This window comes from Eschrichtius robustus, chromosome 5 (genome assembly GCF_028021215.1).
Source record: "Eschrichtius robustus isolate mEscRob2 chromosome 5, mEscRob2.pri, whole genome shotgun sequence".
Classification (NCBI taxonomy): Eukaryota; Metazoa; Chordata; class Mammalia; order Artiodactyla; family Eschrichtiidae; genus Eschrichtius; species Eschrichtius robustus.
Genome location: NC_090828.1, coordinates 39,300,753 through 39,313,345, shown reverse-complemented (window position 1 = coordinate 39,313,345; position 12,593 = coordinate 39,300,753). Strand labels below are relative to the sequence as shown.

General features: G+C 38.8%; 1 protein-coding gene across 3 annotated transcripts in view; it reads right to left on the bottom strand.

Moving 5' to 3' along the window:
- Positions 1-12,593, bottom strand: part of HECW2 (HECT, C2 and WW domain containing E3 ubiquitin protein ligase 2) — a 407,924-nt gene that overhangs the window by 42,106 nt on the left and 353,225 nt on the right. For 2 of the 3 annotated variants that reach the window (XM_068544743.1, XM_068544742.1), the window contains exons 20-21: positions 7,630-7,750; positions 6,030-6,143 (exon numbers count right to left, since the gene is read on the bottom strand). In XM_068544743.1, the coding sequence (XP_068400844.1) occupies positions 6,030-6,143; positions 7,630-7,750 (235 nt within the window). The remainder of the gene's footprint in view (positions 1-6,029; positions 6,144-7,629; positions 7,751-12,593) is intronic. The other variant, XM_068544744.1, reaches the window with a different exon arrangement.

Genomic DNA, 12,593 nt, shown 5'->3' with positions numbered 1-12,593 from the left:
TGTCTCGTTCCTGATCTTAGAGGAAATGCTTTCAGTTTTTCACCATTGAGAATGATGTTTGCTGTGGGTTTGTCATATATGGCCTTTATTATGTTGAGGTAGGTTCCCTCTATGCCCACTTTCTGGAGAGTTTTTATCATAAATGGGTGTTGAATTTTGTCAAAAGCTTTTTCTGCATCTATTGAGATGATCATATGGTTTTTATTCTTCAATTTGTTAATATGGTGTATCACATTGATTGATTTGCGTATATTGAAGAATCCTTGCATCCCTGGGATAAATCCCACTTGATCGTGGTGTATGATCCGTTTAATGTGTTGTTGGATCTGTTTGCTAGTATTTTGTTGAGGATTTTTGCATCTATATTCATCAGAGATATTGGTCTGTAATTTTCTTTTTTTGTAGTATCTTTGTCTGGTTTTGGTATCAGGGTGATGGTGGCCTCGTAGAATGAGTTTGGGAGTGTTCCTTCCTCTGCAATTTTTTGGAAGAGTTAGAGAAGGATGGGTGTTAGCTCTTCTCTAAATGTTTGATAGAATTCACCTGTGAAGCCATCTGGTCCTGGACTTTTGTTTGTTGGAAGATTTTTAATCACAGTTTCAATTTCATTACTTGTGATTGGTCTGTTCATATTTTCTGTTTCTTCCTGGTTCAGTCTTGGAAGGTTATATACCTTTCTAAGAATTTGTCCATTTCTTCCAGGTTGTCCATTTTATTGGCATAGAGTTGCTTGTAGTAGTCCCTTAGGATGCTTTGTATTTCTGCGGTGTCTGTTGTAACTTCTCCTTTTTCATTTCTAATTTTATTGATTTGAGTCCTCTCCCTCTGTTTCTTGATGAGTCTGGCTAATGGCTTATCAATTTTGTTTATCTTCTCAAAGAACCAGCTTTTAGTTTTATTGATATTTGCTATTGTTTTCTTTGTTTCTCTTTCATTTATTTCTGCTCTGATCTTTATGATTTCTTTCCTTCTGCTAACTTTGGGTTTTGTTTGTTCTTCTTTCTCTAGTTCCTTTAGGTGTAAGGTTAGATTGTTTACTTGAGATTTTTCTTGTTTCTTGAGGTAGGCTTGTATAGCTATAAACTTCCCTCTTAGAACTGCTTTTGCTGCATCCCATAGGTTTTGGATCGTCGTGTTTTCATTGTCATTTGTCTCTAGGTATTTTTTGATTTCCTCTTTGATTTCTTCAGTGATCTCTTGGTTATTTAGTACTGTATTGTTTAGCCTCCATTTGTTTGTGTTTTTTATGTTTTTTTCCCTGTAATTCATTTCTAATCTCATAGCGTTGTGGTCAGAAAAGATGCTTGATATGATTTCAATTTTCTTCAATTTACTGAGGCTTGATTTGTGACCCAAGATGTGATCTATCCTAGAGAATGTTCCGTGTGCACTTGAGAAGAAAGTGTAATCTGCTCTTTTTGGATGGAATGTCCTATAAATATCAATTAAATCTATCTGGTCTATTGTGTCATTTAAAGCTTCTGTTTCCTTATTTATTTTCATTTTGGATGATCTGTCCATTGGTGTAGGTGAGGTGTTAAAGTCCCCCACTATTATTGTGTTACTGTTGATTTCCTCTTTTATAGCTGTTAGCAGTTGCCTTATGTATTGAGGTGCTCCTATGTTGGGTGCATATATATTTATAATTGTTATATCTTCTTCTTGGATTGATCCCTTGATCATTATGCAGTGTTCTTCCTTGTCTCTTGTAACACTCTTTATTTTAAGGTCTATTTTATCTGAGATGAGTATAGCTACTCCAGCTTTCTTTTGATTTCCATTTGCATGGAATATCTTTTTCCATCCCCTCCCTTTCAGTCTGTATGTGTGTCTAGGTCTGAAGTGGGTCTCTTGTAGACAGCAGATATATGGGTCTTGTTTTTGTATCCATTCAGCAAGCCTGTGTCTTTTGGTTGGAGCATTTAATCCATTCACGTTTAAGGTAATTATCGCTATGTATGTTCCTAAGACCATTTTCTGAATTGTTTTGGGTTTGTTTTTGTAGCTCCTTTTCTTCTCTTGTGTTTCCCACTTAGAGAAGTTCCTTTAGCATTTGCTGTAGAGCTGGTTTGGTGGTGCTGAATTCTCTTAGCTTTTGCTTGTCTGTAAAGCTTTTGATTTCTCCATCAAATCTGAATGAGATCCTTGCCGGGTAGAGTAATCTTGGTTGTAGGTTCTTCCCTTTCATCACTTTAAGTATATCATACCACTCCCTTCTGGCTTGTAGAGTTTCTGCTGAGAAATCAGCTGTTAACCTTATGGGAGTTCCCTTGTATGTTATTTGTCGTTTTTCCCTTGCTGCTTTCAATAATTTTTCTTTGTCTTTAATTTTTGCCAATTTATTACTATGTGTCTCGGCGTTTTTCTCCTTGGGTTTATCCTGTATGGGACTCGCTGTGCTTCCTGGACTTGGGTGGCTATTTCCTTTCCCATGTTAGGGAAGTTTTCAACTATAATCTCTTCAAATATTTTCTCTGGTCCTTTCTCTCTCTTTTCTCCTTCTGGGACCCCTATAATGCGAATGTTGTTGCATTTAATGTTGTCCCAGAGGTCTCTTAGGCTGTCTTCATTTCTTTTCATTCTTTTTTCTTTAGTCTGTTCCGCAGCAGTGAATTCCACCATTCTGTCTTCCAGGTCACTTATCCGTTCTTCTGCCTCAGTTATTCTGCTATTGATTCCTTCTAGCGTAGTTTTCATTTCAGTTATTGTATTGTTCATCTCTGTTTGTTTGTTCTTTAATTCTTCTAGGTCCTTGTTAAACATTTCTTGCATCTTCTCGATCTTTGCCTCCATTCTTATTCCGAGGTCCTGGATCATCTTCACTATCATTATTCTGAATTCTTTTTCTGGAAGGTTGCCTATCTCCACTTCATTTAGTTGTTTTTCTGGGGTTTTATCTTGTTCCTTCATCTGGTACATAGCCCTCTGCCTTTTCACCTTGTGTATCTTTCTGTGAATGTGGTTTTTTCCCCACAGGCTGCAGGATTGTAGTTTTTCTTGCTTCTGCTCTGTGTTAATCTTTCAAAATAGTGTTATGTATTCCCAATGCCTTAATAGCAAAATGAAGTCTATAACTAATAATCTATATGTATGATACTGACATGATAAAGCCATGAGACCAGAAGTTATCTGGCCCCATTCCCGTTTCAATAAACCATATGCAGAGGGGCCTGATTAAGAGATTGTCCCTGAGGACTGAGGTCACACCTCAACATATCCTCCCTCTTATTTTCCTTCTGGGGTTACAGGAAGAAGACAAGAAATGGAGGCAGGAAACATTTGGACATTATTCTCAATTAAATAAGGTTTCAGGCCCCACTCTGCCTGGGCCTCCTCCTAGGAATGGATGTCAGTCCAGATCATGGGGAGACAGCTTTAGGATGATCAAGCATGATAGCATCTGTTCTATTCAAACCTAAGTACCATGGTTTCCAAAGACTCTTGCCTACATCTCTGAGATCTCAACAAACTGTGGTCCAACAAAGAAGGAAGGCAGCTGGAGTTCTGGGGGAGGAAAAGTATTCTCATCTAAACCAGACTGGTTATGTATGGAAATACCTGGAATCCCATGCATACCTGTGATTAGGCTAAAAACATTTGCCTTCATTTTCAATTGCACAGCTGCATCTTTAAGGCAACTAACAAAAGCTAGAAGTCCATTAAGGCTTGTCAGCAACAAAAGGCTCAAGTCTCAGGCAAGCTTCTCAAACTTTGTCACATTATATTGTTTTCCCATGTAATATTTTACTTTAATCTAGTCACAGCTGGGAGACTATACAACACTATATGTGACAAGAGAAGTTATCAGTCACTAGCTGGAATAGTGAAAAGATCCATGGGTAGGAAAAAATTCAGATAGATCAGAGTTCAGGAGTTTTGCCTAAATCCCAGTGCTGGTCTATGAATCCTGGATGGAAGACAAGAGGCCTAATTTTAAATCTCAATTTTACTATTATCTAGTTCTACTAGCACATGTAAATTATTTTATACTTTGGCAGCTCCATTTCATCAACCATAAACCAAATGGCTGAATCTGTTGAATATGATTGCTATGATTCCATAATCTAATATACTTTATTCCTGGGCAAGACTGAGAGGGGTAGCCTTAAAATGATCCAAATTAACAGCAGTTAAGGAGTTAAAGAGAAGACAACCAGAGTTCAGACAATCATGTGGTATTTTTAAAATTCACTCTAGTGATGTCTACAAAGAAGGTGCTGAGACTCCAAACCTAAACCTGAAATGAGGAAAGAGTAAGGGGTCTAGGAGAGATGAGAGCTGTCATATTCTGAAGAGTCATAAAACCACCGTTATGCCTATTTGAATGCAATAAACACCGTGTAGGAGTCTTTACTCCTTCATTTCCTAACCCTTATCTCTATGAGCACACTCATGGAAGAGTCATAGAAGGCTGGACTCTGTTTATGGCAGGTAGTTATTTTGGTAGGTGTGCCAAAGAAAGGGAAAAAGTGGGGACACAGAAATAAGAACCAAGGCCCAAGAGATACTGCTGGGGAGATTTCCAGGTAGAACAGAAGGATTCTTCTTTTTTCCTCTTTTTCTATCTTTTTTAAATTGAAGTACAGTTGACATACAATATCATGTTAGTTGCAGGTATACAATATAGTGATTCCATAATTTGATACATTGTGAGATGGCCACCACTGTGAGTCTAGTTACCATCTTGTCAGCATACAAAATTATTACAATGTTAATGACTATATTCCCTTTGCTGTACATTACATCCTGTGACTTACTTATTTTACAAATGGAAGTTTGTGCCTCTTAATCCCCTTCTCCTATTTCGCCCATCCTGCATCCTCCCCACGCCCCCTACTCTCTAGCAAACACTAGTTTCTAATTCGTGATTCTGAAACTGAGCTTATTTAACAGGTGAAGTTATGATTTACTTAGTATTCCTGTGCACATAACAAGATCATAGATGTTAAAATGCAATTCCTTGCTTTTTTTTATCTCAAAGCCCATGTTTTGAACCCTCTCACACTGTTGGTGGGAATGTATATTGGTACAGCCACTATGGAAAACAGTATGAAGGTTCCTCAAAATCTAAAAATAGTGTTGCCATATGATCCAGCAATCCCACTCCTGGGCATATACCCAAACAAAACTCTAATTCAAAAAAGATACATGCACCCCTATGTTCATAGCAGCACTATTCACAATAGCCAAGACATGGAAACAACCTAAATGTCCTTCGACAGATGAATGGATAGAGAAGATGTGGTACATATATACAATGGAATACTACTCAGCCATAAAAAAGAATGAAATGATGTCATTTGTAGCAACATGGATGGACCTAGAGATTATCATACTAAGTGAAGTAAGTCAGAAAGAGAAAGACAAATACCATATGATATCACTTGTATGTGGAATCTAAAAGATGACAGAAATGAACTTATCTACAAAACAGAAACAGACTCACAGACATAGAGAACAGACTTGTGGTTGCCGGGGCGGTGGTGGGGGGGGGAGGGAGGGATAGAGTGGGAGGAGCTTGGGGTTAGCAAATGCAAACTATTATATAGAGGATGAATAAACAACAAGATCCTACTGTATAGCACAGGGAACTATATTCAATATCCTGTGATAAACCATAATGGAAAAGAATTTTAAAAAGAATGTACATATATGTATAACTGAATCACTGTGCTGTTCAGCAGAAATTAACACAACATTGTAAATCAACTATACTTCAATAAAACAAACAAACAAACATGTTTTCCCTTTGAGAGAAAGAGTTACAGAGAGAAGAAACGAAACTAAGTTTCTGCTCTCAAAAATGATCTATAGTTATGAGTTTTTAACTAAAGAATTTCTATGTCAAATGATTTAAAAATCAAAGGAAGCTTTTTAAAAAAAAAAAAACTGAAAGGTTTAAATGTATGAGAACAGCATTTCCTGTCAGAAGGATTTCCTGTTTCAGGCAACCGCAGGGGACAGTGTGGGGAAACATCCTCCGGCAGCCACAGCCTGTGCTTCACAGGCCACTTCTCTGTGCTACTCACCCTTCCTCCCCAACAAATGTGACGTACAGCTTATTTCTCTGCAGGTCTTTTCTGGAGTAGCCCATAATCTGATTAAAAGCATCTTCGAGCAAGTGATCTCTTCTGATAATTAACCTGTCCAGAAAAAGACAATTTGAAAAATACAGATTATTTCCTAATCCTTATCTTTCCAGAACTGGGCACTTGCCATTTAATTTCCACTTACCACAATTAACTAGGGGAAAAGTGGAGTGACTTACTATCATCGCTGTCTGCAATAAAGCACACATCTGTCTGTAACTCTTAATGGCATTAACAAAAGTTACACCAGAGAATCATTGGTAAATAGAGCACCCCACCTAAGACCTGTAAAACCAATGCAAGAGTCCTTTCTGAATGGTCACATCAATTTATCCCAGAAGGAAAATGATTAAAAAACAACACACACACACACACACACACAAAACATTTGTTTAGGGAGCAACCCTAGGAGGTAATGTTTTAAGCCTGAATGCACCTAGGAATTCAATTCTTAAGTACCTAGAAAGATAACAGTGAGAACAAGAAGGACAAAAAAATTCTCAGTGTCCTCCAAAGCAGTAGAGTTTACTGTTGTGCTTAGTTTAACTTTAAAATTAAGTGAATCTTGAGATTCCCTAAGTGACAGATACAAATGAATGATGCTGGTGGTTGATTAATCTACTTGTGACAATGACAATTTAAGTCACCCTTAAACAGGTGTCAATTTGCCCTTAATGCAAATAGTAATGGAAAGGGAGATGATAGGGAGGCTGAAGGTATGAAAGCTTGATCAGCAAGACCTTAATAAGTGAAGCTCAGAGAGGTATGGTGTTTGGGGCAGGTTGATGTTTTCGAGGGTGATGAAAGGGGAACCTGTGAGTTCAGAAGAGCAAGCCCTGTATGGGGGGCAGTGAGCCGTGTGCCTGTTGGGCTGGGCAATTCTCTCACACACCTGGGTCCTGGCACTTCTGCAGTCAGACCCACTCTCCTCTGTCCTCTCTCAAGTGGCATAGTGATCTCTAGTGGGGACATGGGACAGGGGTGGAGGTGGGGCTGAAGGGAGTATGGGTAAGTAGGAAATTCAGATAATTCTAGGCCAAACAACATGATGATGTTTCAATTCCCCATTTAAAGGGAGGTGGATAAAGACAGGCAGAAACAACGTTCATGACATATTCCGTTGGACAAGTTAAGCTTACTTCACAGAAGGAAACAGAGCTGGGCAGTAGTCCTACACTCAGGTCAGCCCAGGAGACAGTGACGTGCAATACAAGACACCGTGACAGCCTTATATCTAATGAATATGCGATAAGTCAACAAAGAGGTACTTTTCAGGAGAACAAAATAAATCAGCTTTCAATTTTGCCTTATTTTTATGTGAAACATGGTCGTCTCTTTCCTGTCTGTTTTAAAACCTTAAGTTTAATTGTGCTTAATTCAAGAACTGTTTTAGATGATCCTGTAATTTACACATGGCAAAATAATTATGCTGACTAAAATGAAGGCTGGTCATCCCAAATCAATCCATTTCCTACATTCCAAATTGCATCCCATCTTTTCACCATCTACTAATCCTGGGGTTTGTATTATTTTGACTTACTTTAATTTCCCTGGGCCTTGTCCATATCCTTTAGTCTCTAACTTCCTGTAAAAGTTTCTTAGTTTGGCTTCAAAGTCTCGCTTGTAAGGAGCTGGAGCACGGGCATTGGCACGCTGAGTACCTACAACAAACCACAAAGAGACAAGGGTGTGGATTTGTGCGATGTCCTTATATTCATCACATCACCATGAAGAATATTACCATGGGGCTGAGACCACAGTTAACAAGTAAAAGGAGGCAATACTTTTAGGTCCCTGCACTTTTCACCTCTCCAAGTCAAAGGCTACCACAGAGCTTAACCAGGATCTCAAGATGTCTTCTTTGTGGCCTTCAAATCCTGTTTGAAGAGTTACAATGGTGCCCATGTGTTAGTCAAATATGTTCCTCTTTTCAGTCCAAATCAATATGAGTCAAACAGGTACTCATGTCTAATGGTAACTGTTCAGGGTGGAATATCTTTGCTTGCGGCTGAGATGATATCACAGCAATCAGACAGGAAGTTACAGTGTGAAAGTATGTGGTACAGAAAGCAAGAACAGTGAGTTTCCATACTTGATGAAAAACCTACAACATTACATTTCATACCACAGGGTAGAATAATCTTGATTTGAAAACAGAATTCAGCCATAATTGCAGAAGGCACATGTCTCCTGGTTATGCAAAGTAAAAATACTGTGATTTGTTGCACTCTTAATATATGCCAAGTACTGTAATTATCTACAGATTATCTAAAGATGTCATGTCATTACATGTCATTCCACGGCAAGCATCATTAATAAAATATAAAAGCAACATAGTTTGTTCTTCTTTCCACAGAAAAATCTGGTTTTGTGTCACACTGTGACTAACCAACAAGCCGGGATACAAAACTGAGGATGAATATGGGAATCAGCGCCATGACAAAAACACTGGATATTTCCAAGAAATATTTCACAACACAATAAAAGAAACCAGAAAACAAAAATTGTGATGTCTCGTGCATTACACACCATGTAAGCTCCTTAAATACATCTTTATGCATGAATCAACTAAGTGATGATTATTTTTTGCTAATACTGTGTTAGGTTCAGCAACAGACGCTCAGAATGGATAAGGTCGGGTTGCTGGAGTGGATATCTTGGTTGGGAAGACAGAAATAGAACATATCAAACAACTAGAGAATATTTAAGTCTTAAACTAGGTGGTATACAAACTCTAAAGCAGAAGGAACAAAATGATAGCCCTGGGGCTATACCCAGCCCTATAGATCTATTTTGTTTGCCACACAATGTTCTAAAGATTTTAAATTAACTGCCAACATTTAAAAATTAGGAGATTTCAAGTAGAAAAAAAAAATCCTGATTTCTCGTGAAAATCAGTTGGGAACTCTTGCAACAACTGGCTTGCATCTCCCTGGGGCTACAGAGGGCAGCTGCCCCATGAGGTGAAGCACGTGCTCTCCACTGTGCCACCGCCACTCAGTGAGGATGCATTTGAGATCAGTGTTATAGAAAAGTAATAGTAAATGAGGATAAGCAGAGATCAAAATGGAAAAGACTTTAGGGAGGAGATGTTATTGGAACCAGGCCTTATAAACATGGGAGAACTATAGTCTATACTGGGGCAGGGCAGCAAGAGCTGGAAGAAGCATTGCCTGCATGTTCAGAAGACACGGAGGAGACCCCACTAACCTAGAGCAGAGGGGGAGTGCTAGGGCGTTAAGTAGGAAATTAAATTGGTCAGAAGTTTGGTATGAAATTATGAGAAGAAGTTTTAAAAACCTAGCTGAGAAGTGTGAGCATGATGCAGCAAGCAGTGGGAAGCCTTTATAGGTTCTTAAGCAAGGGAATAACAAACAAGTGGCGTTTTATTTCAGAAATGATTTTCAGAGTGGATTAAGGGCGGGAAGGAGGAAAGACCTAGTTAGGAGTAGTTGAAGCAATGGAGGCCTGAGGGGATGAGGACTAGCCTGGACTATGGTGACTCAGAGGAAATTTTACAATGTGAAGTAAGAATTGGTAAGAGTAGATAAGTAAGGAAGAGGAATAGGAAGCTCTCATGGTGATATAAAGCTTTTTAAACAATAACAATAGCTGTCATTTGTTGTGTCTGCTACGCATTAAGGACCATTCACTTTATAGAGAGGATCTTGGGAAATCCTCACAAGTCTAAGAAGTAGGCATTAGTATTATTACTGTCATCACCACTTTGTAACTAAGGAAACTGAAGTCATATGACAGTGAATAGTAGATTTAGGATCTGAGCCAGGTCCGTCTGATGCTAAAGCAGCATGGGAAATGATGTTGGTGGACAGGAGCATATGAGGCTTTCTACATACTAAGCTGGAGAGGACAGCTGTTCAGGTGGACATACCTTGCAGACACTTGAAAATATAGTACTGGAGTTCCAGTGCGAGATCCGGGCCACACTTGTGGATTAAATGAGTTAGCGTATGTGTGGTATGGCACTTCGCGCAGTGCCGGCTGCATAAGCAGCCCCACGTAAATGTTAGCTGTTATTGCTATTATCTGCATAGTTGTGAATACTGAACACATGGGGAAATGTACCGAGGTTGGGGAATGGAATTTAATAAAATGGGCTATTGATGAATAATATGTCCAGAGTTCTGCTGGCATAGTTATGAATCTTTTACCCAAAGAGCTAAGAGCTATGCCATAAAGGAAAACAAATAAACTTGACCTTAAAAGGTCTGGGATGCAGAAGACTCCTAGGCAGTGGTTCTCAATCTTGACTGCACATTAGAATCACTTAGGGAGCTTTTAAAAATCCCAATGTTCAGGCCACAGCCAGGACATATTACATCAGAATCGGTGGGGGTGAGACCCAGACATTAGTGTGCCATGCAGCTCTCCAGATGATTCCAACGTGCAGCCAAGTCTGAGAACCATTATCTCCCACAAGAAGGTCAAAGGTAACCAATGAAACACCTGGGCATCATCCAGGGACCAACACAGGGGGAATACTTCCCATGTATTTGAAAGGTATCATTTGCAACATGAAGGAGCATGATCTGCGAGGACTCCAGGCTCCTCTCTTGGATGGCTGAGGGACAGAGCCGTGCAGCACAAGTCCAGTTAGAGTGGCAGAATAAAGCTTTTGCTGCTGCAGTCTGAGTAACTGCAGACTCCTAAACCCAGACAGCTCAGAAAGCAGCCATAATGAATCAGCTTTCAAGAGCGCGATCATTGATAGGGAAGAGGAAAAACAGGAACGAAAGACTGAAAATCTTTCAGGACTGAAAAGAAACCCGATTCTTTAAGAGTTGATTACTTTTAAAAAACAGCACATATACTATTGCTATATAATTTGAGATGCTTAAAAGGATGTGTCAAATGCCATAACGCATTCCATCAGTATCAATACAGACACTTAATAAAAATTAGCTCTGACTCCTTTTAAGCTCTAGGTAAAGGAATTCAAGTATGGGGACTCTGGAGACAGAAACTGTTAAATGCAAAAATTATTTTGCCAATAGTTCTATTATGAAAAAATCATTCACACATTACATCATGATTTAAAAATTACAATAAATTATGCTGTTGGCCCTTGTCAAATTCTTAATGCAAGTCAGGTGCAACTGCCAGAAAATCCAGGGCAGAAACAATATTACTTCCACTTTGGAAATAAAAAATTATCTTGGAGACAGAGCTCACAGAACTAAGAACCGTAACTGTTAAGTGAAGTTCTAGAATATAATTCTCTTACAGAGAGAGTAAATGTCATAGTCTTTATGGTCTTAAAGAAGGAAGTCAGATACGAAAAGGTCAATGTTACATATAGGAAGTGATCAAATGAAAGGCTGGTTTTATGGATAGCCAGTATTATGTTAATTATTTATAGGAAAAAATTTCAGTAACAGATATTAGACTTTTTAAAAATCATTGCTAGGCAGGCCTAAAGGACTTCCATATAGTGTTACACTATTTCCACATACTGTTAAAAAACTGCACAATCACATACAAACTAAAGAATTCTACCAGGCAAAGGATTTCTTTTCTAGGTGATACTAGAAAAATCTTGGCATCAAACAGCTAAGAAGTCTGGGTCTTTTTTGATGCTGGGTGTGCCACCCAGAACCCAGAATGCTCTGATGACTTGCTCTTGGTCTGCAATGGAGGCGGATGAAGTTCAGCCTAATTCAGCATGGTTCCAGGCCTATGTACTGGGACGGCTCAGAAGAGAATTTCTTTTCTGTTCACTTTCTAAAACAAATCAACTCTATGACATTTTTAAAACAATAATTCCCTGTTAGTGAATGAGAACAAATTATCAAGCATTATAATAATTTCTGGAAAACTCTATCTTCTGGAACATAGATCAACAATGGAAATTAAGAAAAAAAAACAAAAAACAAACAAACAAAACCTCAAAAATAGCTGGCACAAAGCACAAGCAAGGAAGTCCTGGCATTTTTGCTTTATTCTCTAAGAGTAATAAAAGGCCCTCAGGTCATTGTTTTGACCTTGTTGATGCTTCCATTTACATACCATTTATTTATTTGATAATCTGATTTTTCAAATGTTGGCAAATTAAAAGCAATTTATTAAAAGGGGAAAGCTGGAGGGCATTCCAGTGACAGGCATCTTCTGAGAGTGTTAGGGGTGGGAAGCAAGGGAGAGTAACAGCAACAAAAAACACACAAATAAAAATACCTGTATATTGTGACAGAGATAGTATTTGGTTTTCCTGCAGTCTCTGGAATCATAACTCCCCCATCCCCACCTACCCAGAGAGCATCCTTCATTTGTACTGTTTGGTTCCTAGATCATCTCTGTGGGGCTTAGCAAAGAGAAGGGATAGAACACTTTTTCTAAAAACAAGTATAAAGCTGCTTCAGAGACTGCGGGTAAGGGGAGGGATGGAAGAGGGAGAAGGTAGGGTGGGAGGAAGTCAAAGAAGGAGGAAGGGAGAAGAGGGAGAGAGAGACACTGAGAAAGAGAAAGGAAGGGAGAAAGGGAGGGAGA